At 47.4% G+C, this 27,466-nt stretch overlaps 1 protein-coding gene across 3 annotated transcripts in view; it reads right to left on the bottom strand.

The window, feature by feature from the left end:
• CCDC50 (coiled-coil domain containing 50) overlaps positions 1-21,284 on the bottom strand; it is a 42,573-nt gene extending 21,289 nt beyond the window's left edge. The window contains exons 1-3 of one of the 3 annotated variants that reach the window (XM_085069402.1): positions 20,800-21,284; positions 3,851-3,913; positions 2,391-2,520 (exon numbers count right to left, since the gene is read on the bottom strand). In XM_085069402.1, coding sequence (XP_084925528.1) covers positions 2,391-2,520; positions 3,851-3,913; positions 20,800-20,848 — 242 coding nt within the window. In that variant the 5' untranslated portion in view covers positions 20,849-21,284. The remainder of the gene's footprint in view (positions 1-2,390; positions 2,521-3,850; positions 3,914-20,799) is intronic. The other 2 variants (XM_085069403.1, XM_085069404.1) reach the window with 2 other exon arrangements.
• Positions 21,285-27,466: the final 6,182 nt, after the last annotated feature.

Genomic DNA, 27,466 nt, shown 5'->3' with positions numbered 1-27,466 from the left:
GATTTGGGGGTTTATTGCTGAGAAGTAATTAAATACTGAAACCTGATTAGTTAGCCAACATAAATTAATGTATTAACTAGTGTGAGCATAAGAAAATAGGTTCAAGAGCTTTGACAGCTCTTCTTGCTCTTCAGTTTCTTTAGTGTGAGTTCAAGTGCCCATCAGACCCCAGGAATCAGCCAAAGCAACATAAACATCACCATTCCTGAACATCCCTCTCATGTGTCCTTCACTCCTGAGCAGCCACGAGTGTTAAGAATGTTGGGAAAACTCTACATCAGTTTATAATAAAGAGAAAAAAAACAAGTCTGTGTGATCAGAAAGCTCCCTCCCATTCACAATGACTGTAGCTACTAGTTGTTGCCAGATGACGAGAAAAAAAGGGAATGTTTAAGAGAACTGTTCAAAGGAACTGTTCACATCAGTGCAACAGAACCATCACAGCACTGGAAGCAAAACGGGGAAAGAACATATTTTCACACTATTTTATTTTAGTAATCTTGCTACTATGCTTAGCAGTGTGCAGGCTGCTCAGCTAGATGTGAGAGATGCTTTCAAAGAAGCATGAAAACAAGGTTTGAGGCTTCCCTAAATTCCTAAAAAGAAATGTTTCTATTCTCTCATTTATCTTCACGAAGTCTTTCTGAGAGAATTTAGGCTTTGAAAGAGAGAAGAAAGTCAATAACTTTGAAGAGACTGTTTATGTTTCCTGTTTCTAAAGACCCCTTAGTTCTGCCCTCTTACTTCTCCCATCAGCTTGCAGTGTCAAACTGTCCTAGATGACACAGAAAGCAACAACAGCAGGGATTATTTTGTTGCCAGAACATGCTACTCTTGGACAAAGAAGAGACAGAGGGAATGCACAAAGAATTAAGGAAGAAAAAGATCCAATTACAAAAGGATGCCTCCAACTTCTTTTACTATTCTTGCAGAAGAGCTCCTGCTCTCAGAAGCAGAACTGCTGCTGACACAACATTTTACATCAGCAGTTCTGCCTGTGCTTTGGCTCACAAAGTTCGTAAATTCCATTTTACAGAGCCCTACGACAAGAAAATTGTTTGCAGCTCCCAGCAAGTAACAAAGAGGAATCATGTCTTCCATACAAAATCAATTTTTATGTTGTCATTTACTCCCTCACATCTCTAATTGGTAATAAAGACAGAACTATTGCAAAAGAGCACAGACTTGAGAGATACGTATGTACATAAGGTCTGTCCCAGGGTGCTGGGAACATTGAAAACAGTGGCTGATGTGTCACACCCCAACTTCAAAGCTTTCATGAGCCGCTGCTTTGAAGCCAGTCCTGTATCTCCCACATCTGCAACACAGAGCTGCTCTGCTCCATTGCTGGCCCTGTCAGATGAGCCACCCAAGCTCTGTGATCCACCACCAACAGCACCTGGTGGGTGGCATCCCAGAGCAGAACAAAAGCCAGGAGGCAGCACAGCTGCTGGGAGATGCATCCTGCCTTGCAGACCTTGTATTTGCAGGGACCCCATAGTGCCACCTCTCACGAGTGGGATCTGGCTGAGCCCTGTCACACGAACCATCTGTTACATCCAGTGCTCTGCAAATCCACTCTGGATTGGAAGGCACAGTTTGTTTAGCCCTGTGCTGCCATGTTTCACTTCTATTCCAGCTCCAGAGCTGAGAGCCACTCAGAGAGCCAAACCACAGGCCACAGGTTCAAGACGTGGTGTGTGGGGAGTGAGCAAACCTGCAGAACAAACTGGATCACTCATTAAACACCCTCCCACAGTTGTGGCAGAAGTCAGTGACTGCAAGAGAAGGCCTGTCCCCCAACACCCATCCCCATCAAGCCACCCTGGGGCAGCAATTCCCCTTCCCAGGTCATTTCACACTCAATATATGCAAGCACAAGCAGGGGCTCTTTCAGCTGTCAGCACAGCAGGGCACCAGAAAGCATTGCACCCAGCTCCTCAAAAGCATTCATCAGGCACAGGGCAAACACAACAATATCTGCAATTTCCACACAAGACAGACTCTTCTGTAGTACTGGGTATTTCTGTGGCATGGTTCCTTCTCTCTCAAACTTCAACTAGGGACAAGGTCAATAAAGGTGGTCAAGCTACTCCATTTTGACAAGCAGTACAATGGGAAGGCTCCTTCTCATGGACAGGCAACAGAATCTAAGGCAGGATGGACTCCAGGACCACCTACTGCCACCCTGTTCTCATTACTCTGTGCCAGAGCCTGGTTTCAATACTTTTACAGCAATGGACAGCCAAAGTAAAAAAGAAACAAAAGCAAAGGCTGATGAGCCTGAACCCCTCACTGTCCACTCAAAGCAGCTGATCTCAGTGCTCTAAGATTTGCTCTGACCAAATGGGATTAATATTTTTATTCCAGCAGCTCCAGCACAAACTCACAAGTCTTTTCGGTGTTTCTGGATTTGAGCACGGGCTTTCTTATCCTCCTCTTCTTGTAGTTGCTTGGCCATCTGCAAGTCATGTTGCACCAGACGATTACGCTGAACATTTGTGGCCAAGTGATGCTCAACTGGAAATAAACACAGACAAGAACCCTCAAATCAGGCTGCAGAACTTCACTGTGAGAACAAGATAAACCAAGTGGGAGGGAGATTCCAGCCCAGAAAGGAAGACAGATCTTGGCAGGGAAACACCAAGCAATCTCTCTAAAGGTGGGAAAGTCCTGAACTGAAATTATGCTAGCAGCTTGAGATTGCCTCTTTTCAGCACTGAGGGGGCTGTGTATGTGTCTGTTACCAAAACAAGTTCTGCATATCTTAACACATCCACGTTTATAGGGAATGGGTTTTAGGCTTTGAATTTTATTTTCTGACTATGGAAAATCACCCTAGATGAAGGAAGTGGGCCTGAGAGGGACCACCAGAGGCACATGAGGATGAGCTGAACCTAAACCCCTTCCTATGGATACTTTCCAAATTTGTTCTCAAGAACTTCTACAGAAGAAAACTCCTCTCACTCTCAGTATAATCGGTTCCAAAAATGTCTCTACCTTTATATTTAGCAACAGAGCAACTCAGTACTCCAATGAGTCCTTTACCATACATGGATATTGCCTGCCAGAAAAAAAAGCTACATGAGCTGCAGCCCAGAGTAGTCTTTAATTCAGTGGTCTCAGGTTCCAGCACCAAGGGCACAAGCAGCTGCACCCTTGGTGGAGCAGCTGGAATGGCATTAGCACCTGGTACTGGCAGACACCAAATCGGTGAGAAGCTGACTAGAGAGGCCACCACACCTGAAACTGCCATGTAAACATACCCAAAGTAACAGATAAGCATATTAAAAAAATATAAATTAAAAACAAAAGCACCAGGGACCTTGAAGTTCCTGGCTGTACTTTTTTTCTTCCTCCTTTACAAACCCTTCTAGTGTACAGCTGCCCTACCTCAAAATATTCTGAAAAGGAAGGCTTCTTTCAAAAGCCAGACACTGGCAATTCTGAAATAAGTAAACAGACCTCTTCTGGTTGTACTTCAAGTCAGACTATAAAACTTGAAGCTTCCAAAATTGCTAGTCATTTCTGAAAACCTTGCACAGCAACAAAACCCCAAGTGCACTCCTACATGCAATTTTATCATAAATGGCATAAACAAACTCAACTCTAAAGGAGAGCACAAAATTGAAATATGAAATGCAACTATCTCTAGGGTACAATGTGAGCTGGAGCAGAGTGAAGTGCAGTGTTACAGGATAGTGAAGACAGCAATAATAGACTGTATTCCATTAAAAATAATAAAAATTAAATAAAAGCAGGAAGCATTTTTCTTAGCAAAATCAAATAAAGGCAGATATCTGTTGGGACAAGCTTGCTTCAGTTTGTTATGAAAATCATTGCTACTTACTCTCTTGTTCCTGTAAATTATGGGCCAAGGTATGATCTTCCAGAATAGCGAAGTCTCGACATACTGAACAGGGAAACAAAGTAAAGAGAATTAGCATCAGAAAAAACAAAAAAGCATCAAAAGAGCTACAGGAGTCAGGGCAGCATACAGACATATGGACTTCTGACACACTTTCAACCAGCCAAGGTTTGGACTCGTGTCTTTTTCCCCTCCTGCACTCATGTCTATTTTCGCATACGTTTATTTCTTTGTCCTTGTTGGCATAAAATGACTTTTCCACTCTCCCCTCAACCTCCACTTCATTAACAGAACCATCCATGCTACCACTGGATCAGACCTTTTGTACAAACCTCTGTATTCCATTCAAAAAGAATACATATTATATATTTATACCTATGCCCACACTGACTGTATTCAACTAAAACCAAGGGCAAGCATTTGTGTTTACTGTGACTTTCTGTGCCAGGTTAATGAGTCTGAGAATAGTATTTTCATGGCATAAAGGGTACATGGCTCTCACTGCAAGGCATTTCTACCAGCTCAGGCATCATTTTTCAGTTGTTTCTTGTAAGCTCCATTGACTGTTTGAAGTGCAGATGCTGGATTTGCACCTAGAGCCCAGATATGGGATCAACAACAGTGTTACAGGCAGGGGTAAATACAGCTTCTTCAAAAGATGCTGAAAATGACCTTGAGACAAGTGAAATGGGAAATGGACCAAGTCCCTTTGGCACCAGTTAGAAAGCAGCACACTTTTGCCAATGCCTATTACTTTCCCACTTGAACTTTCAAAGGAATGCTCTACCTACACTGTAAAAAACACCAAGTGTGTATTTTTAACTTGTTATGATAGGCAGTAGGGCAAAAGAACACAAACCACATACATACTGGGACAGGGACTGACACACAGCATCAGGCTCAGCTTTCTGGGGCAGGTTCACATCAGTTTCTCTGTGAACCCAGGATGAACAGTGCCCTGATCCCCCAGACTGCATAATGGGGCCTCGTTTCCCACATCTGTCAGACCTGGGGTCCTGCCTGCTTCAAGGGGAATTCAAGGCAGTGGCACCAAAAAATTTACACTTAAGAGGTCTGACACTTATTTTTCCTGCAATGTGACAAGCTAAGAAGCTTAAGAGGACCGAGAAAGGGGAGTATCTCCTACTTGAAACATACATCATAAAGCAGAGAACTACAAGGTGCTTCTGAAGCCACAGAGGGAAGTACAAACCCCTCCTGCTGTGCTCCACAGGCAAAACCTCTGGGGAAGATCAAGGTTTCTCTTTGGCAGAGCACAGGCACAACCTCAAAGATAAAGTGAAAATAACCCCAAAACCCCCAGCATGCATCAAAAGTACAAGGGGAATTTATGAGGATTCTGTTTGTGAAAGAGTTCAGAGTCAGAAAAGATAAAACATTTCCATCACCACAAAGGGGGGACAAAACAAGGAAATGAGAAAGTAGCTGCATTTTCCCAAGCCATGATCCCATTAACCTTCCCCTTTTCTCACAGTTGGACATGCTCCACTAGAGAAGCATCAAGACATTACTCTGCACCCAGGTATCCTCACAAAATAACTGGAAGAGTTTCTAGTTGTCTGTACTAAGAGATCAGATAATGCTTTACCATATTTAATGGAATTTTTGGTTGAGTCTTTGTGCATCGAAGGGTGTTTTAAGATTACAAAAGCTCCTAACAGCCAGAGCAGCACTTGAGGGAAGGACAGTGACATGCAGCAGGGTGGAGATGAGGACAAAGGTCACAGTTACGTGATCCCAGAGAGTCTCACTTTAAGCACGTACAAATTTGGATGGTGTAATTAAGGTTTTGTTGTTGCTTTTTTTCATTGCAACTTCTTTCAAAAAAGGAAAGATTATATGAAACTAAATAGCATTGAAGCACTTCCAGTGGCCATTTCTGTGCAAAGAAGGAAACGTTGCCTTGAGCCTCAGATCTGGAAAAGCCACAGCTGAGTCACAGGCAGCTGTGCTATTCACAGGTGACAAATCCAGAGAGCTTGGTGGTCACCAACACATGCTTTTTACAGGACAGGGCAAGGGAATCTTGTCCATAGAGACTAGTTCTGTGATCCCTAATACCACTTCACCTTCCTAGAAGGATTGTGGGATAATGACCTTCTGCTTACAAGAAGCATCTGGCCTGCTGGAAGGGCTCATCCAACTTAGGGGTTTGAGCCCTACCATCAGTTCACAGCTAATCAAAGACACCCCAGCACAGAGCCACAGTCTGGGCTGTTATTATTGCCATGTATTCAAGAAGCAGCACTTGCTCTTGACTGTTAAAAAAAAAAAAAAAAAAGAGAATGGGAGGGAAGTGTTGAAGTGTTATTTTTAACTGCAATAGGTCTCTGAGCAAGTCCACAGCACAGCTGCCTGAACAGCTGTACTAGCAAGACAAGGCAGGCAGCACAGGAGCAGGGATGAACATTTCAGAGCTACACTTTTTTTGCATGAAGATCACTGCTACAAGAAATGCTTATAAAAGTACATTCCAGCCCTTCGCAAATCCTTTCTGCACAGGCTCACACACGGCTCTGATCCCTGTGGTATTCAAGAGCTGTCTTGTCAGTCAGTCATGCTGCTGATGGTGCTGACAGACCTTTGCTCCATCCTCGCCAGAGAGGCACACAAACGTAGGAGGACTTTCGCTTTGTTGTTGTTTTTTTTACTCCATTCTACCCACACCCAGGCACACTTCTCTGTTTGGAAAAATATATGTTATAGAAACATGCTTGGCACAAGGGCAAGAAAGTGGGAGGGCCAAGGTAGCTGCTTGCCTTTTGACAGTCTTGCACCAACCCCAGAAAAGTCTCATCTCTATCACTGAGCTTTATTCCTACAATTCAGCAATGACTGTTTAATCCTTTTTGGATTGATGGGCCACTAAAGACTTCCTGAAGAAAGCACGGACTCAAAATAAAAAAAGCCAAGTCCATGTACACTTGTGTTGCACAGACAAGCCTGCTTCTTCTAGCTGCTCCTCCACAGAAGTGCTGGAAGCAGTCCATGGGTCTCCAAACAAACAAGCAAAACAAACTCCTCCAGTTGTCAGTTCTTACAGGCTACAGCTGAAAGCTGCTGGACATCAGAGGTGTAAAGCAGGGACCAAGGCTCCTGTTTAGGTTGTTCTGAAGCTCAGTGCCTGGCCCAGGAAGCACATATAGGCCAGGCTACCACCTTCCCTGGTGCAATTTCCAGCTCCTGACCCAAAGCCACCTAGGTCCAGTGCCAACCCTAACATGGCCATGATGCCTGATGATTTTTTGCCTTTTCTTTTATATACCCTTTTTCAAATACATTTTTATACACTTCTCCTATTTTTTGTACCCTTTATACACTCTTTGTACCCTTAGCCTTGCTTGCTTGTAATTCTTGTAGTTTGATATTTTAGCTTAGTTTGGGGTCCTGCAAAGCAGAAAGACCAAACATTCTCAGCAGGAAGACAGAGTACTCTATACCATCTCAAAACTAGAGACTTCAACCTTGGTTGAAGCATTTTCTCTGAAACGCATTTTGTAAACAGAGTTCTAGCCTCATTTAGGGGGGTAATTAAAATAGGGGGACAATTACTTCATTCATTAAGTTTCTTATTTGGGGATTTTAGGTAGATATGCTAATTTGTGAGGTCCATAAAATTGTATATGCGTTATGCAGAGTGTACATCTTGGCATGGGGCAAATGGTGTAAAGCTGTGCACCTCGCATCCTATTAAAATACTGAGGTAAAAGCCTTTTACCCCTTTTTAGCTGTGTCTCTCACATTTCTACCAGCTAGAAGGCAACAGCCACACAGCACTCAGACCTGAGGCTGTGCCTTGTCACCACCTGTCCCACCTCCACACAACAGTGACAAAGCAAGTGGGGACACTGCCTTGGCAAGAGCCAACAAGCTGCAGGTCTTAGACAGGAATACACTGGTCTTAAACCAGTGATATTAACCCACCACAATCCAGTACAGAGAGAGGGAAGCTGGACAGTCACCAGGGACATGCACACTGGAAGCTCCCCAGTGTCTGGATTCCCCTGCACTCCCATCTCACAGAGGGCACAGCACGGAGCAGACTGGTGGGGCAGCAACAAGACTTGGGTTTGCTCACACCCGAGGATTTGGGATTATTTGAGCATTGCTGAAGAAGCCATTTGGCTGCACACACATTCCTGTTACAAACCCAGACAGACAGATCAAGCACACAGCCCTCTCTTTGTGCTGCTGGAGCTGCTGGCAGGGCAGGCAGCACAAGACCTTTCGTCACTGTCAGAATCTTGGCTGGGCTGGCTGCCTCCAACTCATCTGAGCACATTATTCTCAAGTCCCATCAGCCTGAGAACAACGTGCTAAGGAAGATGAGAACATCCCATTAGGAACACAGTGAAGCACTGTCAGACAGCCAGGTGGCAAGGGATGGGGACACCTGCACCTCCCTAGCAGATTTGGGGCTGATGGCAGTGCAGAGCACTCCCTCACAACTAGACCCAGAACCACTGCACCGAGCCAAGCAGCTGCAAGTGAGGCCAAGAAACCAACCCTTGAAGACTCACATCCAACAATGAGGCAACTATGAAATAATTGGAGATGTGGACCAGCCAGGCATGGTCTGAAATGAAGTTTCATCAGCACTAGTTCTCATTCCCTGCCCAGTCTCAGCAGGGTACAGAACAATCATTACTAGGTATTATGTACACTGGGTTTGTGATGAGAAATAGGATGGCTCCAATGACAACAGACTGAATTTGTCCTCTCTGAGAGGCTTCATATTTAAGGGGAAAGAAATCCATTTCCTAGCTCCCTAACTGTATGCCTAAAAAAATGAAAGGTAAGATTAGTATTACCTTCACTGTTGCAAATTAACTTGACTTCCCATCCCTGGGCCTTGGCTGGGAGCCACCAGGCAGTCAAATAAGCAGCAGGGGTGCAATCAGAGCAGCTACAATTGGCAAGTCCAGCGAAGCATGAAACATTCACAACAGGTTTACCACAGTCTGATTAAGCCAATCAGCCTTGGCACAGCAGGGAGCAGACCTGGAATACACTCTGGCACTGCTGTCAATAAAAGAAATGCCTGCCCAGGAATCCCAGTGGCTGCTATAGGCAGCAGAGGTGCCAGCTGGGGTGTATGAGAGCAGAAGCATCCCTCTTAACAGTGGTAGGACCCAAAACTCATGCATGGAAGAGGGAGCTTGTTTGAGGAATGCTCAAGAGCCTCTCTGCAAGCTCCAAGCACAGGTCTTCTCCTCTGGTAGTTCTCACTGGAAATATATCTTTCTATGCACTGGTGCATCTGAGGCTCTTGGAAGCATGGCTGCAGCCCTGCCTTTATGGCCAAGATAAAAAAAGTCCCTAGGTACAACAGCTTGGCAAAATTTCATGAAATAATCCCTTCCATTTTATATTCTGCCACCCATCTCACTAACCTTCTCCAGCATTACCTCAGCTCCACAGCTCAGCATTTCTAACACTCCAAACTGTTTCAAACAGAGTGAAGTAACCACAACAGAGGGGCAAAGGCAGCCTTAGATGCTGTTAGTGGTAGTCGGGTGTGTGACAGAGGTAGATAACACCCAGGAATGGGTGGTGTGAAACATGCACTGTCTGAACAAGAGGACAGCCCCCACTGGCTTTTCAAGCAAGATTCACAGCAAAACTCCCCACTCACTTCTGCCTGAAGTCTTAGATCGTGTTTCGACATCCACTGCAGGTCCCAAGGGCCCCCTAGGTTCATGTGGCCCATATAACGTGTCCAGGACCTGGGCCAGTTCAATGACCCAGGGACCACAGATGCATGTTCCAAGCATTTCCTTTTGGGTCTTAAAACTCATCTCTTGCTCCCCACCCCCTCCACTCCCAGCGTTTTCCCGTCAGCATTGTGTGCTGGGTAATTCACAAAATCAACTAGAAGGTGTGAGTCATGCTTAGTTTAGAGCATCTGCAGTTCTTGAATTCTAATCTGAAGGACAGGAGGGAGAGGAAAGACAAAAGTAGCATGAAAAAGCAGTATCATCAGCTAAAAATCATATTTAGAGCCTACAGAGCTGATAAATTAAGTGGTAAACAGCAAATGCAGCCTTTTACAAGCCAGCAGTCTCTGGAGGATGCTGAGTTATGAAGATTCCTGCAGATTAGAAAGCAAGTTGGGACCTCTTAGAGACTCTTACTAGCAGGGACTGGGCAGGCCACTCCAAGCCAGGTAAATCTCCAAAATCTGCAAATTATTTCCTTCAAACAAAGCCAGCCTGACCAAGCAGCCACCCAGCCAGAGGTGAGGGGCTACCTTGAGGGAAGCTTCCAGATAAAACATGCAAACAGAGCCCCAGCAAAGCTGCTCTGTGAGATGCATGGCCCAACCTCAGAAATGCCCATTTCTGCCTTGCCTCTCCCATCACACCAGGAGATACTCCTGCTAGCACACGTGGGTGCTGGCAGAGGCTGGCTAGGACATGTCTGTGTGCTGCAGTCACACAGATGGCATTCCTAGGACCTTGCTCACCAGGCCCCATCATGCCAAGGACATCAGAAAACTCATGCAGGGAGAAGGTGGATCCCAGACAGAGGGCAGGTCTGGGCAGCCTGAGAAAAGGAACAATTTCTGCTTCTCAGCCACAGCATCAGTGCATCACACATAGCTGGGAGCTATGAGGCAGCACAAGGAGACTGAGTGACTCCATGGGGAACCAATCTGAGGGGTCTCAGCCGAATTCCCAAAAGTGTAAACACACAAAATAATAATAATTCAAAAAAAGAAACAAATCACCAAACCACCATGTGTTTTTTACTAGCAGTCTTGGCCTGAAAGCTAAGAACAGCATGGGATTTGGGAAGGAGGTTATCCTCTCTGCTCTAAGCTAAATGCCTTGAGGTCAAGGCCATGAGACTTTTGTGCTGTCTGCACCATTCTCCAATACTAAGCTCTCACCTGCCCAATGATGCCTTAAAAAAGACTATATGCATTTTGGAATCAAATCCTCAGGACTTGATAAGACAAAATGGGTTAATGTCTCCAAGTGATTACCTGCCAGGCTCAAAACACTCATCTTTAGAAATTGCTTGATTGCTCCAGTGTCCATCTGCCTGTCCAGGACTGCCTGCACCCAAAAGATCCCCAGTGGGCTCAGCCATCGCACTGTGGACCCACCAGAAACACCCAGGTGGACAGGCACAAAACCTTCAAGGTAGATGTACTTGTCAGGGGAGTCTTGGCTGGCTTGACACCACAGTCCAGTAGCAGACCTCAGGCAGCCAAACACTTCACTCACAACACCTGAGATGTAACTGGGTCTGTGTATGGAAGAAGATAATCTCAATCATCAGTGAGAACAAAAGCTGCTTGTGTAGTTCATCCTCTCCAGCATTTGACAAGGCTTCAGTTGACTCAGCTAATACCACATGTGCAAAAGGACTAACCAACAACAAAGGCAGGGAGAAATTTTCCTAGAAGTCAGTTCTAACCACTACCTCCCAACCATGGACCACAGCAAAACTAACAAGATTGGCCTCCAACAGCTGTGTTTTACCCTCACTTTGCCCAAAGGCAAACTACCACACACCTCACTGGAGAGCAGGGCAGGAGTTGCCTTCACCAGGAGAGGTCAAAATCCCTGGCTCATACAGGCCCCATGAACACCACTGTAGCTATAAGGCATGCCTTCAGCTGTGACCCATGGATCATATGATACCCCTTTTCTGGGAGGTTTTTTTGTTTCTTCTGCAGACAGGATGTCATGGCAGTTTTAGCTTCAAGCCCAACACCACTCATTTAAATTGGTGTATGGCAGGGAGGAAAGAAAAACAGTTTATTTTCAAGTGCAACTCAAAACAGCCACCCACTCAGAGAACTGCTGGGGCATGGAGCTTGCATCTCAAGAGATTTGCAATGTATGTATACTCCCTTACCCCACACCCATCTCCAACGGTGATCACTGCATTCTGTTGTTTTAGCTGCTAAATTCAGCTTTTATGTCAGCATTTTAGCCAATTATACATAAAACTTTCAGAAGGACACATTGAGTTTCCCAGATAGGCAAAACTACCATTCTCTGATAAATACACATACTAAGTTTCCCAGATAGGCAAAACTTCTATTCTCTGATGAATGCACACCTAAATCCCTTGCTCAGTTCAGCAGCTTCTCTGCAGAGAGCTGGCAGGCCCACTTTGTGGTTCAGGGTGGCTTTCAGGAGCCATGGCACCCTGGATTGCAGATATTTCACCAGCATTTTCCAGCCCTCAGGCTGTGAATAACCTCACACAGTAGCTCCAAAGAGGCAGGCAGGCAGCTGGGAGCAGAGATAATGCAAAGTGTCAGCTCTCCCAGGTTTCTTCTCCAGCTTAATACTAAAAGATAATGTAGCAAAATACAAGCAAGCCAGGATGCAAAAAGGGAGGTTTCAATGCCCCTCTGGTATAACTTCATGCCCTGACTCAGTTTGGTGACTGCTTAAAAAGGCTGACTGGTGGAAACCTCACACCCACACAGAAGGTGCCAAGTACCAAAAAAAGGTTCAAGTTCCTCTCTAAACCCCACAGTGCGGTTTTACACGACAACGACCTGCAGTTGTACAGAGAAACATGAATCTCCGGAGAAAACAAGCAGAAAAAAGACTCCCCAGAGATGCAACTTTCTCTTCAGCTCTCGGGTGACTAGAGCCAACTCTGAGGCTGCTCTGTGGCTTGTAGCTATAGTAGAGCTGCAGCTGAAAGGACACACCACAGCACCAGTGCACATTCGAACCAGCCAGGTTTTATTCCTCCAGATCAGATACTAAGAGAAGCAAAGCTTGAGAGGGATGGGCCTCTGGGCAGCGTCCCAGCCTTGATGGAAACCCTGCCAGCTGCTGCATTAGAAGCTGAAGGTATCTGAACTAATCCTGCAATCAGCTGCAATTCCCGCCCAGATTGCTGTCAGCTTCCTTTTCCCTAGAAAGGTGGCTGCTAGGGTGCAAGGAAAGAGTCCTGTCTGCCACCTGTTCAGCTGCTGCCAGCAATGCAAAGCTGCTCTGCAAGAACAACCTTCCTCTACCTAACCAACTGAGGTTGTTAGGTTTGTTTCAAAACCCTTTTTCTTTGCTCCACCAGCTCCTCATGGGTACTCTCCCCTCTCCCCCCTTGCTTCCTGTGTTTAAGTTCTCCAGGTTTATTAGTCAGCTCTGGAGAACACAAAGTACCAAAGCTGGCCCCAGATCAGTCAAAACTCCACATCCATCTACAAGTCACAAATCAGTAAAGCTGCAGCACTAACAATACATGTCCCCTTTCCTGTCACAGGCTTTTGCTGGCACATTGCCATCAGTGCAAATACAGATTTGTAACACGGGCAGCAAGGGTAAGAGTAAGTCCCTCACATCTGAGGCCAGATGGACGGGGAGGCAGAGCTCCCTGCATCATCCTGAAGCAAAATGCTTTGTGGCACCTGAGCCCACAGTTCACATGCTTTGCAAAGTACGAGGAAGAAGCAGGCTGGCAGCCTTTTCTCCTCTCTGAAAGCACAAAACAAGACCCAGGTCAGTAAAGGTAATTTTTTTTTTGCTTTGGGAACTGTATCACCTTCAGGTGATATTGCATAGTCACAGCTTCTTAAAAAGAGAAAAATTTTAAAAAGAACAGTTAAATCAGGCCCAAGTAAGTTCACCTGTTACACAGCTAGAGCTGATGCTGTGGGCAGTGCCAACCACCTGGAATACCAGGTAACTGAGATGGAGACAAACCTGCTTTTTCCAGCTTGTATGAGGGATGTGCGGAATCCACACAGAGCTGTGCAGCCCCAGCCAAGGACCCAATCCTTCAGCACTGCAAATCAGGTCAGGAGAGCCCAGCCTCTTCCCAACATCAACTTCCTTCGGAAACCTGGCGCCAACCATATGGCCTGCAGGAGAGCACAGCCCTGGGAACTGCAGTGCTCTCTGCCTGCCACAAAAACAGCCTACACCCTGGTGCCTTGGAAAATTCCCAGGCCTTCTCCGTGCTGTGCTCCACCACCTCACCCCAGCCTCCAGCAGCACTGCCAAAGGCTCCAGCAGATGCTGGTGAATTTAGGACATAAATCCTGCTCATCCCACCAGACAGCACACCAATAATAAAATACCAGAACAGAGGGGGAGGCCATTTCTTTGCACCAAGATGCTACAAGTAATGCTTGCCATATCCAGAACAGATATATATACATATGATAAGCTCAAGTGCTTTTCCAGTGCAAAGTCATTGTGCTGTGCAGAGGTGGAGAAGCTTTCCACCCACACCAGGGGAGGTTACCCTGAGCCAGACCAGCATTATCCTAACTCATGTTCCAGGTCAGCAGCAACAGTCTCTCTGCAAGGAGCATTCCCAGCCAGAGCATGCTCCAGCCTCTAGTCCTGTCTGGATGTAAAAAGCCAATGCTACTGATATAATGCAGAAAGGAATTAAAGCCCCTGCCTTCTCGCTGCCAGGAAATATTCCTGTTTGCATCAACTTCCTTCCTCCCTTTTGCCCCATTACTTCTCAGGTCACTCCTGTCAGTGTCCTTATGGTATGTCTGTCTTAGTGTTTTCAAATATTTGCTCATTTATGTCCTTTTCCCCTTTGTCATCACTCACTGAACACCCCATATTGAGCCCACGTAACGTTTCCTCTTAGAGCTGGCTCCTCTAGTTACCAAGTTCTGGTTCAGCAAAAGGGCTCAGGAAAGGATGAACGAAAATGCACACAGGAACTCAGCCTTACCGCACACAGCTTGTTACACCTCCTTTGAAAAGAGAAGTGAAGAAAAGTGACTCACTTATGAACTCACTTTGACTTTCTGTCCTGAAGAGCAGAGCTACCAAGAGCACACAAACCAAACTTCAATCAACCCAGGACCGAGACAAAAAGATCTCACTGTTTTAATTTGGCTGACAGAGCATTGTGGAGGTGGCACTGTGGGTTGGTGTGCAATTAAAATAATCATCAGCTGAGTTTCTGGAGTCTGACACGAAACACCCGGGCAGGTGCAGATAGGCTGTGCCAGGCTCTGAGCAGGCTTTCATCTACACCTTTGTCCCCAGGGAGAGTCACACTTCTGGCAAGCTTCATTCACACGGTGCCTGGGGTTGCAGGGTAAATTTTATGAGCACCCAGGCCTCACTGATCCCCTTTGCTCAATGCAAGGTTCACAGCAGCCCTGTCTTGCACCCCTTAGACAGCCTGATGCTGCACTCTCCTGCTCTCCTTCCAGCACTGCTAAAAGTCTCTCCCAGCAACCATACAGTGTCAAGGCCACACAACACTCACTCAGCGAGCTGCGTGGTAGCTTTTCAAGTACTGAGAAAGAAAACAGCAGGAAGACTCCAATTTCTACTTCTTAAAAAGGAAGTATAAATGAAGTGTCAAGGGACTTCAACAAAGTCCTATATGTGTTCTGTGGAAAAGCCAGCACTGTAAGGTGAACAGAGAGCATCGCTGACACATGTCAGCCTCCAGGGAAACAGCAGCTTTCCCAGTGGGATTGTCCAGCAGATATGCCCTTTGCTCCCTGCAATACAACCAACCAGCAGCAGAACAGCAACTGTCTCTATCACCTTCTTGGAGAACAGCTGAAGGTGGAGCCAGCAGCAAGTGCCACACCAGAAAATGGACCTAAAGCTTCTCAAGTTTTAAGGCAGTTTCACAACAGACCAACCTCCCTCCTCAGTCCTTCACCTTTCAAACCAGCATTACACAGGAGCAGCAGTGAAGGAGCAGGAAGCCAGCCAGCTGGGAAGGGGACAAGGAAGCTTGCAAGGAACTTGTCACTTAGTCCTATAAACCAGTACATTGACATGAACTGGATGACTCTGAGGGAGAAAGAGAAAGCTTATTCCAGTAAAACAGAAGTTTCACACAGCTCCAAGGCATATCCCATTGTTTCTCCAAGGGGGATTTTCTTTGTGCCGGAGAGAGCAGAACTGGCTTTTCCTGCTTCTTGCAGCAGCCATCTCCAACTCCTGCCTGGCACCTTCTGACGTTTTCCATGGCCACAGGAAATGAAAGATTAAACAGAGGCCCGTGGTGACACTGCTCACGCTGCTCAGCTGGGATCATTCCTCAGAGACCAGCAATGGGTGATGGACGATGTCACGATGTCCTACTTGTATCATAAATGGGAGAAACCCCCCCACTGCATCCCTGTATCCCCAGGAATAGGTGCAAGAGTAGTCTGTGTCCTCAACAATTTGTCAGGAGCTAAGGAAACATCTCTGCAAAAAGCATCAACAGGAGTCTGGGAGCTTCTCTCTGCCAAAAACTGCTTTTTGAGCAATCTTTTTGCCTCAGTACCACCTCCACAGCAGCTCACAGAGGACAAGTGTTAAGGATTTAAGGATGGGAGGAGGCAGACCTGCTTGCTCAGTTGCCTTTCAGAGCCAAGAGCATGAAAAATGCTAATCCTGCCCATCTCTGCCAAGCAGACCCAAAACCACTGAACGCATAATAAAACTTTCACCCAGCTTTGCCCAGAAGTGAAATGAGTACCACAGCCTCAGCTGCTGGATTCATTCATGCTGGAAAAACAGACCTCCTATTACCCAGAAGAGCTGGATGTGAACCAGTGACCTGTATCTATGTCCCATCACTCTCCACCTCCCTGTTGCCCTCAAGCCATCCATCTTGCCTGAATTTTTCAGAGCCCTTAAACAAGGAAGTCACAAAGCAGAAAATCATGATGCTGCAAGCAGAAATCCCAGCTGGAGCCAAAGGGCACGGGGCAGGTGGCTTCACAATGACCTGGCTGACCCTCAGCTGCTCTCAAAATTGTTGCCCTGATTATACTAATCCAGTTAAAGGCCAATGCTTCCTTCACATGAATACAGCTGATAGCTCATCCCTCAAAACCATTCCCCTGAAAAACCCCTAAGCCGAATCTTTCCTCACCAGACACTGTGCCAGCCATCAACACTTCCTCAATCCCCTTCCACCTCTGATGGACATCAAATTTTGCCTGTCCACTGCCATGCTGCTGAGCACAGACAGGCACCAAAGGCCTCAATAGAAGCCAAAAAGCTCAGTCTGCTCCATGGGAGCCTGACATACTGCACCTCAGAGCTGACCCCCTCCCCAGTCACTCAGAGGGTCAGCAGCCAGGAGGTTTTTATTGCAGGAGTCTCAGCACAGGTCATGTTAAGCTGTAGAGATCAGCAGAAAGGTCTGTAGCTGGGAAGAAGAAGAAGACTGATGCTAACAGCAAATTTTTATTCAATTTATGCTAAGGCAAAAGAGAGCCAGCCAGACTGCCTGCCCCAAAGAATGCCTTGCCAAGACAGAAAATATTCAAACTCTTCCTGTTTCCCCAAGGTTGCAGTCAGAACTGTATCTTTTATTGCCACGTTTGGGATACTGGCCTCTCAGGCAGCACACTACAGCCAGCAGAACTTGAATGTATAGCTCAGGAGCTCCCAAAAGTCAAATCAGGTGCTTAACAAAGAGCAGAAACTACAGTGTGGGCATTGTTGTGTCTCTCCAAGCACAGATGCCACAATCAGCCTTTATCAAAGCTGGAGCTCCAGACAGCAGCATGGCAGGGTCAGTTCTAATGACCAGCCCAGACATACTGCCCTTGTGTTTCTTTACAGTACTACTAAAAATAAAATGTAATAAAAACACTTTACCCACTGCAAATTTCCACAGTTCTACAGAGCTACACACTGCTAGGGCAGACTTCAGGGTTCCCCTGACCCCGCCTCTCCCTTTTCTCTCCAGGAGAGAAAACTGGCAGGAAGATGAGGAGCCCCTGGGAGAATGCCCAAACCTGGGTTTGTTCTGCTGCTTCCAACAACTGATGGCTCTTGGTGACTGCAATGGATGAGGGACTGAGCCTCAGTCCCAGCAGACAGGTATTCCCTTCACGAAGATGTTGCCTCAGACCTTTGGAAAGGCAACAACAGACAGGACCACAGGTACATCCTCCAGAGAGCAGCAAGGTTTGCACAGCTCCAGAACACCTCCCCAGAAACACCTCCCGTGCAGCTCTGCCTGCAGCCAGAAACGCCTCGCAAGTCCAAGGGATCATTTACAGCAGGCAGCCAAGGCGAGGGTGGAGCCTTTCCCAAACACAGCTGCTAGTAATGCATCAGGTCACAAGAGAAGAGAGGCAGCTAGAGATCAAGCAGAGCCCAAGACCGTTTTATTTGCTTTATGAGTAGCTAATTAAAATAATGTTTCTGGGATGTTTTTATCACCAAAAGGCTTACAAATTAGACTTCTAATAAAAAAACTACACACAAAGCTGAGTAATCTCCTGAGGCAGGTCAAAGAGCAAACACCAAAGGCTGCTTTGTGAAAAGCAAATATGTCACAGACACTTGGGAGATGAACAGAAAGGCAGGCAGAGAAGCACAGGCCACAGATTGCAACTAACACCAAAACCTTCAACAAATAACTTACAAGAGGTTTACTGACCACAGAGGTCAGATCCTCTCTACTACTCATGGGAAAATGTATCTGCAACACCAGGCTGCAAGGTCTAGTTTAAACTAGGAAAAGTGGGTATTGAGGGTGTATTCTACACCAGTAAACCCTTGCCCACAAAATAAACTGGACCAGCCAAAGCAGTTTTCACCAGCAAAATGCCATCCATATCAGGCCTTCAGCTGATATAAATGCTTTTAGAGATAAAAAAGGAAAGTAAACACAAGAAGCAAGACTTCCTGCAGCACCTAGCTACAGTTATCAGATTTTCACTGCTACCAATGCACTGAAAGGATCCCACTTTTAGAAGAGCTTTTGAGATCACTCCAGAAGAGGAGGATGACACTGTCCCTCAGCAGCCCTGGCTACCTGCAGACAGGGAGAACCTGGACACAACACCTCCTGTCCCGAAGCAGAGCTGGTGAAGAACAAAGTCCTCAGACCGAAACTATGTTCTCCATTGTTAATGAATGACTAAGCCGACCTTTATCCCAAAGAAAGGGAATGCTTTTTCCAGTAGGAACAACAGTGATTTCTCTATCAGGAAAAATAAATATGTCCCTCAGTATGGCAGGCGATGCATTTCTTGCCTTGGTTGGCACAGACACAGAGCATGAAAAGACCTAATCCATAGCATAGCTTAGACTCAACACGTTCCAAAACAAAAACAAGTGATGCCATTAAACTAAAAGCGTGACACATGCCTGAGGCTTTGCAGAACATGGCTCAAACCTCATCTACTTTGCACGTTGCTCTGGGACACTCCTCTAATCCCATTGCTATCAAGTAACAACAGATCGTAGTAACAGGACACTCGAAGCTTAATCCACACTATACCATAGGTGCAAATTTCCAATGGACTGGTTGAGTTACATTGCAACGCTGTAAATGTACTTCCATTCAGTATGTAAACCACCTCAACTCAGTCAAAAATTAATAAAGGTAAATCAAATCCAGGCTACTTAAATTCTGAATATGAACATCTACACTGGGATTTAATTCACTTTAATCAACCCACTGAAAAGGTTAATTGGATTCATTTTCTTGAGTAACCATGTGTTGACAGACTTTAAGGATGAGATCTTGACCACATTAAAATGGCCAATAACAGTTTTGTTAATGACATAATAGGACAAACACTAACCCCCAAAACGTCAGCTTCAGCTTTTGTTCCAGTAACACTAAGTGATGCATTAAAGGATGACAAGAGGTCAAAAGGAACCCCCAGCTGCCTGCACAGACATATGTTTTCTACTCTTGGGTGGCTAAATAATCAGATTCACAACTGCTATTTCATAACAACTGAAATTTGAAAAAAAAATACCAGTGGCAAGAGAAACAAGTTGAAGGAATTCTGGTTGGTTGCTTTTAGGCAGGAAATCAGACCTCTCTATTACTAGAGAGTAAATCCAAACTAACTTATGACAGAGCTTCTACTGGCTTATATCACAAATCACAGTCAGAAAGAACAAACTATCTCACACAAAGGTTTCTAAACCCAAAGCAGCTCCAGGGCACATTAAATTGAGCTCAAAGGCACACGTGTGAGGCAGACACTGTGCTAACGAGGCCAGCCCGGCTCAGCAGAAGGTGAATCCATGCTCTGAGCACAGGCCAAGGCAGCGGGAGCTCTGAAAGCGAGGGGCACGGCGGGTCTGCGGGGCGGGAGAGGCTGCTCGGCGCTACCAAGCTCAGGGCAGCCCACTCTTCATAAAAACCGGCAGGCTTAAGTCTGTATAACCGGGCCCTCAACATCACCAGTCCCCCTCAAATCGCCAAATCTGTGGGTATTCACAGCCCCGCTCCCGTTTTTTCAACGCCCCGAGCGAGACTCCGATCCCGGCCGAGCCGTGAGTGCGAGGGACAGACAGACAGACAGACAGACACCTCTGCCCGTCCATCCCCCGCGGCGCTCAGCCCGGCCGGCGCCCCCAGCCCGGCTGCCCGGGCGCGGCGGGGGGAGCGGCGGAGGCGCCGGCGGCGGCCTCGGCCCCAGCGCAGACAAAGGGCTGCGCCTTCCCCAGCGCCGCTCCTCGCCTTCTCCCGGGGAGCAGCGGCGCTGCCAGCCCGCCCCCCGCCGCTCGCCCGGAGGGGGAGCCGGGAGCGGGGCCAGCAGGGCGGCCGAGGCTCTCTGTCCGGCGGCCGAGGTCCTCTCTCTGTCGGCCGAGGCTCTCTGTCCGGCGGCCGAGGCTCTCTGTCCGGCGGCCGAGGCTCTCTGTCCGGCAACCACCGCCGCTTCCCCGCCGGCCTCCACCTCCCGTCGCCTCCCGCCACCCGCCGGACACCCCGCACCGGGACAGCGGCAGCCCCGGGAGCCAGCGCGAACCCCGGTGCCACCGCCGGAGCCCGGAGCGCCCCGTCCCCTCCCGCTGACCCGGCTCCACGCCAGCGCCGCGAGCCGCCGCGGCGCCCGGAGCTGTGAAACAATAATGTTATAAAAACCCACCCCAAACCAGCAGCTTCTCGCCCGCCTCGCTCCCATTTCCCCCACACCCGTCCCGTCCAGCGCCTTCTCCTCCCCGCGCCGGGCTGAGCCGCACCTTCCTTGACTCCGGGCAGCTTGGAGTGGTCGATGCCGATGCCGGCCATGGCCGGGCCCGCCGAGGGCAGCGCGGCGGTGCCGCCCGCGCCCCGCACCGCAAAGTTGGGAGCGGATGGAGCCGGCGCGGCCGGGCCGTACGGCGCGGGAGAGCGGACAGAAAGCGCCGGGCGGGGCGGAGCGGGGCCGCCTCGCCGCCCCTGGCCCCCCTTCCGGGGAGGCGGACGGGGGCGTCCCGGGCTGCTGCCCCCTCCCCTTCCCCGCGGGGCTCGGCCAGCGGCTCAGCGGGACGGGCAGCCTCCGAGGGCGGTTATTTAAACGTTTGGGTTTTTGGGTTTTTTATTGTTTTGGGGGGTTTTGGCTGCTTTGAGGCGACGGCTGAAGATCCTCTCCTGCCGCCGAGGCGGCTGTCAGAGCGCTCGGACAGCTCGGTCCCCCGGCGCTCTCCCGTGCCGGATCCGGCTGGCTCTGCCCCTCCATCCCCAACCCATCCCACCGCCGTGTTCGCACTGTCCCGCCGCCTGGCAGAGGCACACGTGTCCCTCTCGAAACTCAGAGCCACTGCCCAGCACCTTGTCCCTCGGGGCGGGGCGGTGACTGTGCTGGGACAGGCACCTCTCGGGGAGGGCAGTGCAGGCGAGAGATTCCTGCTCACGGAGCACAGCGAGAGGCCTTTGAACCCCAGCAGTTCTCTGGCACACACGGGTTAGTGCCAGCTCGCAGAGAGAGGACTCACAGCTGCTGCCCACCTTGGTCTGCCGGCAGCAAAGAAACAGCACGAAATAATGTCCCGTGGGCAAAGGGGAGAAGATAAGAGGAAGAGGATTTGGGATTTAGGGATGTCTGAGCTTCTCTGGGCTGTGCTCAGCAGAACCAGTCGCTCGTGGTAACTGTTATGTTTGATCATAAATGTGTGTAGCTGAGGATAGTGCAAGAAAATGAGGTTAATATTGGTACTTTCAAAACGAGTGGCCTCCAGCTTCTATTCCGTGGCTCCCGTGCCACTGGTGAGTAGGAGGATAGAGATGGAGCTCATTTCCTGCTTCCCCTCTCCAACAGGCTCTGGGAAGCTCTGAATCTTATGCGACTGGGATGGGAACTGACAGAGAGACAGAGTGGGATGTCAGATGTCTAAAAAAACCATCAAAGGGAATAATATTTCCATTTTATTAAAAAGCAAAAACATTAAAGAAAATGACAAAAAATTTGATTTCCGGAGAATTAGGTTTGCGCTCCTCCAGAATTTTCTAGTCCTGTTTTCTGAAACTCAGGAACTGCCTGTCCTTAATTACACCCCTTTCGAATGATGCTTCACCAACCCCAATGTGAGTATGCATAGACTCTCTTTAATCTGTCTGCCTTCCCTTCAGGTTCTCAGCCTTCTGCAGAGAAAAAGTCACAGAATTGTGTTTGTGATCCCTTCTCACACACACACACACCTAGTACACATCTCCTGTGTGCTGGCACATGCTGAGAGCTGATGGGCCTCCTGCCTGGAGGGCCATAGTACCCATTTACAGGGAGGTGAGCAGTGCACAGCTGAACCCCACTCCACAGGTACTCCATATGATCTCACAGATGGTGATTAGTCACAGGGGCTTGCCCCTCCAAGGGGCAGCTCACACAGATTATCTCCTGTCACAGCCCCAGCTCTGCCCAGCTCCTCCCTCTAATCCCTCTGCCATCCACACAGGCAGCACAACTGGACTTCTTGTAAATAATCCCCGTGGTCTCAGCCAGCTCTGAGCTAATGAGGGGTCTAAAATCCATCTCTAGTTTCATCTAAATTAGAGTTTTTCTGCACTCGGTATATTCCTTTGGACATCCTTCACCTTTTACTAATGAAGCTTTTTGATTACTTAATAAGATTTGTTATTGAAAGAAAGCAAGAACAAAAGAAGAGGCCAGGCAACCAGGACTATAAAGGAGAAGTGGCACTGAATGTGCTGGTCTGACACAGGTCACAGCTTTCCAAGCCCAGGGTATGGCTTTCTTCTGCCTTCTCTCATTAGAAAGTATTCAAGTCAGAGTAGCACAAGCTGAAATCCTGAAGCATTCACATTTACACAGCAGCTTTAATGCAACAGAGCTTCTTTATGACCCTACATTTATGAACAAAGCTTTAAAGCTGTCCATCCCAATGGTCATGCACTTTACTCCACACACACAGCTCTTTGCTCTACTCTTCAGTAATGAATTTGTATCATATTAAGTTGTCTGTCTAGGGCCAGAACCAGCAACATAAATTAGTCATAAATCTGCACTGCATTCAAGAGAAACCATGTTGGGCTGAATTGACTTTGGCTGCTGTTAAGAGTGCACTGTCTCCTGGCTGTATTTAAATTCACTAAAGCAAGATCTGGTACCCAGTGCTCAAAGTCACACCAGAGCAAATCTCCTGATTTCAGGTTTCTAATACACAAATTATGGGCTCCACATGCCTTCCTGTAGCTATATTTATTTATCTTGCAAGATCTGCTGGAGCTCAGTGATAGCCAGTGGATGGTGAGCTCCACTAGGACCTAAGGAAACTGCAGGAACACAACATAAATGACACTTTGTTCTTGGTGTAGGAAATGAGGGGAATATTTCCAGTTGTCAGAGCACAGAAAGGCTGGAGCAGGCTCCTGGGAAGAGCAACACAAGCAACACCCTGTCAGCACTGTCAACCTGTTCCCTAAGGCAGTGCATTACACACCAAAGTTGTTTGGGTTTTTTTGCCTTCTTGACATCAGATTTCTCTCTCAGATTGATTTTTGAGAGATGTGTTCAGATGAAGTCTCTGAAATGGACAATGGCATAGGCATAAATCACTTGATTATAGGAGATCCAAAAATCACCACAGCAGGACTGAGGATGAGAAGGAGTTAAACAGCAACCGCGGAATGAGTTACTGATGTAATGCTAGCACTGTAGCACCATCACATCTCCCCCAAAGGGCTCCTTAGTGTGGTTGATCTCAAATCACCCTCCCAACCCTCACTTGTGTCTGCAAGCTGAAGCTTCCAGGCAAAAAGCATGAAAGGTGTTTGTTCTGCGAGACTGTCATCAGCTTTTCCTGTGCAAATTGGACAGCACCTAGTTTGACAAGCAGTATATGTTGCAGTGGGTAGGTGAATCCCAGTAAAGCTGGGAAGACTAACAGCTTCCTTTTATTGAAGACAACAAGACAATGACACTTCAATCTTCTTTTATAAAAGCAGGCTCTTATTCTTGCAGGACCTTCTGTTGGGAGTAAAGTCCATATTGTTTCCCACAACAAAAGCAGAATTTGATCTGACCCTCTCATGGAGTAATTTCATTCAGAAGAGATTCTGCAGGGCACTAGTCCAACCCCCTGCTCAAAGCAGGACTGACCTCAAATCTGATGAGGTTGCTCAATGCCTTCCCCAGTTGAGTTTTGAAAATCTCCAAGGCTAGAGATCACACCACCTCCCACTGTGATTTTTCTCCTTGTATCTTGGTGGACTTCTGGCTGCAGCCTGCAACCTGCAACCCTGGACCCTTGGCCTTGCACTGAATGCCCAGTTTGACTCTGTGCTTTCCAGCAGCTCCTCTCCATGGCAGACCACATACACCAGGCACATCTGTGAGGAGTGTGCTCAGACATGGCACTGCAGCTGGACTGTGCTACCACACAAGTATTAAACACCAGGGAGCTCCAGGGCTGGGCACTTTCCCTACCTGTGTCCAGGTATCTGATCTGCTCCCAAAGTGGAGTAAACCCAGATTGTCACCCTGGGGCACCACGCAACAGTCTCCCAATTTTCACAGCACTGAAAACACTCCTGAGAGAATGCACAAAGGAGAGGCTGGAACTGTTATAAACAGGAAAAAAAAAGCAACACAATCTGGACTGGCCCTCAGAAAGCCACAGTGAGCTTTGATGGGCAGGAGCTGCCAGGCAGAGCATTGGGACCAGGAGCTAGGATTGCTTTATGCTGCTAAGCTCTTTCTCTAGGCAGGGAGAGACTGTTTTGTGCTTGCTTCTTAAATAAGCTGGGCACATCTCCAAGTCTCCTGCTGTCATTTTAGGTCAACAGGATAACAACAACTGTGAAATAAATTAAGTCTCATCAAGATGTTCACTTTCGACAGAACAGTCTTTGTTAAAGTTTCCTTAATGATGGCGAAGCTCACTTCCAACTGATGAGGCTGCTGTCCGAATAGACAAGAGAGGATAATGATCCTACAGGCTGGAGCTTGTGCAGCCATGAATGATCAGTGCAAAGGGGTGGGGGAAAATGGTTCCAGGGCTCTCATGCTATCAGGTGCTGCACAAGCCCATGTCCAAAATGAGCATGTCAGTATCCATGTCCAAAATGAGCATCAGTCAGTGGTGACTGATGCCAAGGAGCTGACCTTCCTGGGGACACAGGCTCTTGTTTTTCTCTCCAAACTCAAATTCCTTTATAAAGCCCAGCACAGGACTCCATTCAATCTGCAGGAAGCTTAAAGGATGTGAGTGCATTGTTTTCCCCCTGTGATAAATAAAAATCAAGGTCTGGGGGCTCAAGCAGGATCTGTCCCCAGGCTGAGGCAGTGATGCTGCAAGGCCTCCCAGGGAGGGAGGCAGGTGATGTAGTGATGCAGGGGGAAAAGCAGACAGAGGAAAAAAAGAACACTCCAGACATCAGCCTCTCTGCATTTCTAAGCTAAGACACTTCAAGACAGGTTTGAAGTCCTATGCCAGAAGGGGAGGATAAGAGGAAGCAAACATTACAGCATTGGCAAAAAGCACCAAGAAGCAGGTGTGTAATTTCCGTAGGTAGCTGAATGGTGCCTGTGGGAATTCAGGCTCCCTGAAGAACAAGGAGAGCAGAAGCCTGAAAGGATTAAGGTATTACAAAGCTCACCAGGGGTAATAAATGGGGTGATTGCAAAGAATGAGCAAAGAGGAAACTTAACTTGTGCTTACATGTAACATAACGAGCAACTCTAAGAAAATCATGAGCCATGCCACAGCAGAACAAGGGGTTTTGTTGACTGTCAAGCTGGAGAGTAAACATGTGCAAACTGAAATCAAGCATGTCTTCCAAAAATCTCGCTTAGAGAAAGGTATTATTAAAAGCCTTACACAGTAGATGAGGGAAGAAGAAAGTAGCTAAATGTATCTTTCCTTACTTTTCCATCAGAAGAACAGAACTCACCAGAATAGTAAATTAGTCACTTAGTGCACTGAAGGGAGCTGCCTGCAAGCCCACACCATTGAGACAGAAGAAATATAACAAACGTGGCAACTAGTGATGAAGCACCTTGCTCACTCTCAGATATTAACAGCCACTACCACCTGGATGAAAGCTCAATACACTGATGTTGTAAAGAGGGAGTTTGGTGGGGGCTGAAGTCAGTGCAGTTCTTGCCTAGCAGGGACTTTGCTGTATCCCTCTCAGAAAAATTTCTAGGTCTACCTAAAAAAAAAAAAAAAAAAAAAAAATTAATATGATTGCAGCTACCCCTCCTGTTCTGGATTAAAAAGATATAAAAAAATAAAAATAAAAAGCTCCTGTGTTACCACTTGTGTTAGGTTTGTTTCCCAAGCCACAGGGTGGAAAGGCGTGGATATGTCCTGTAACCTCAGCTGGACCCCTCATTTCAAGTAATAATTTTGTATGTGTAAATCTACAGCCATTAAGCACTGATGTTCACTCAACAAAACACCCTTTTGCATGTGTCCAGAGTATCAGCAGCTCAGGGAGCAAATGAAAAGCTAAATAAGGAGACAGGCTCTCCAAAAGGTGAGGTTTATGGCTATCTGCACAAGTTTCACCAAAATGCTACAGATCTGTGTATGCTCCAAGCCCTCCCTTGGGTGACTTGTAGTGACAGTTTTCCAAAAAAATGGGCAACATTTCTCAATAAACCAAATCACCAGATGGTAACTGAAAGCAGGATGAGAGAGAAAGGGGAATGACAGTGAATGTTGGCACTGTTAGCAGATAGAGTTCACCTCCACAACCTTAAAAGTGTCCTTACCAGTATTTTTAGCAGGAAATTACCCAGCCTTGTCTTTATGGCTGTGTTACTCAAAGTAGTACATGCATAAGCTACATTCATCATCCAGGATGAACTCGGGGCTTGCAGAAGGCAAGTCAGAACAGAGAGGGGTCGAGCTCAGGGTAAATCTGGTGGTATAACCAGGTCATTCCAGATCATGCCTCCTCAGGACACTGTCCTGGCATGGGGGTCAGATTAGTCCTGCACAGGCACACCAATATTTACCCTTCAGGAGCATCACTGCAAAAGTCTTTGAGACCAGCAGGTCACGGCATATTTCAAAGCAGAAGAGGTTTCTATTGCCTTCCTCTCCTCACCAGGAACCTCAGCCAAGTCACTCCAGCCAGCAGGGAGGCTGAGTCTGGAGGAAGTGCTTCAGTTCAGGATTGAGAGGCAGAAGTGAGAACTGTACCATGACTGCCTCTGCTCCCTGTTTTCTCCACAGGCTGCCTCCTCCCACATCGAGCACCTTTACATTCCTGATTTACTCTTTCAGCCCCTCACTCCAGGGTGACCCTTTGGAGCTGGCTTGCTCTCTGAGAAGCTGAATGATTTCCTGGCAAACCCTGGAATGGAAGTGAAAGCTAGGCAGGCAGCCCAGCTTCACTTCTTACCCTCCACAGCCTTAACCTCAAGGAATTAATTCTCTTCAGTATGATGCCCTTTGGATA

The sequence above is a fragment of the Lichenostomus cassidix genome, chromosome 9 (assembly GCF_008360975.1).
Source record: "Lichenostomus cassidix isolate B80296 chromosome 9, HeHo_3.0, whole genome shotgun sequence".
NCBI classification, from domain to species: Eukaryota; Metazoa; Chordata; class Aves; order Passeriformes; family Meliphagidae; genus Lichenostomus; species Lichenostomus cassidix.
Note: the sequence above shows the minus strand (reverse complement) of the source record. Positions and strands in the feature narration are given on the sequence as shown.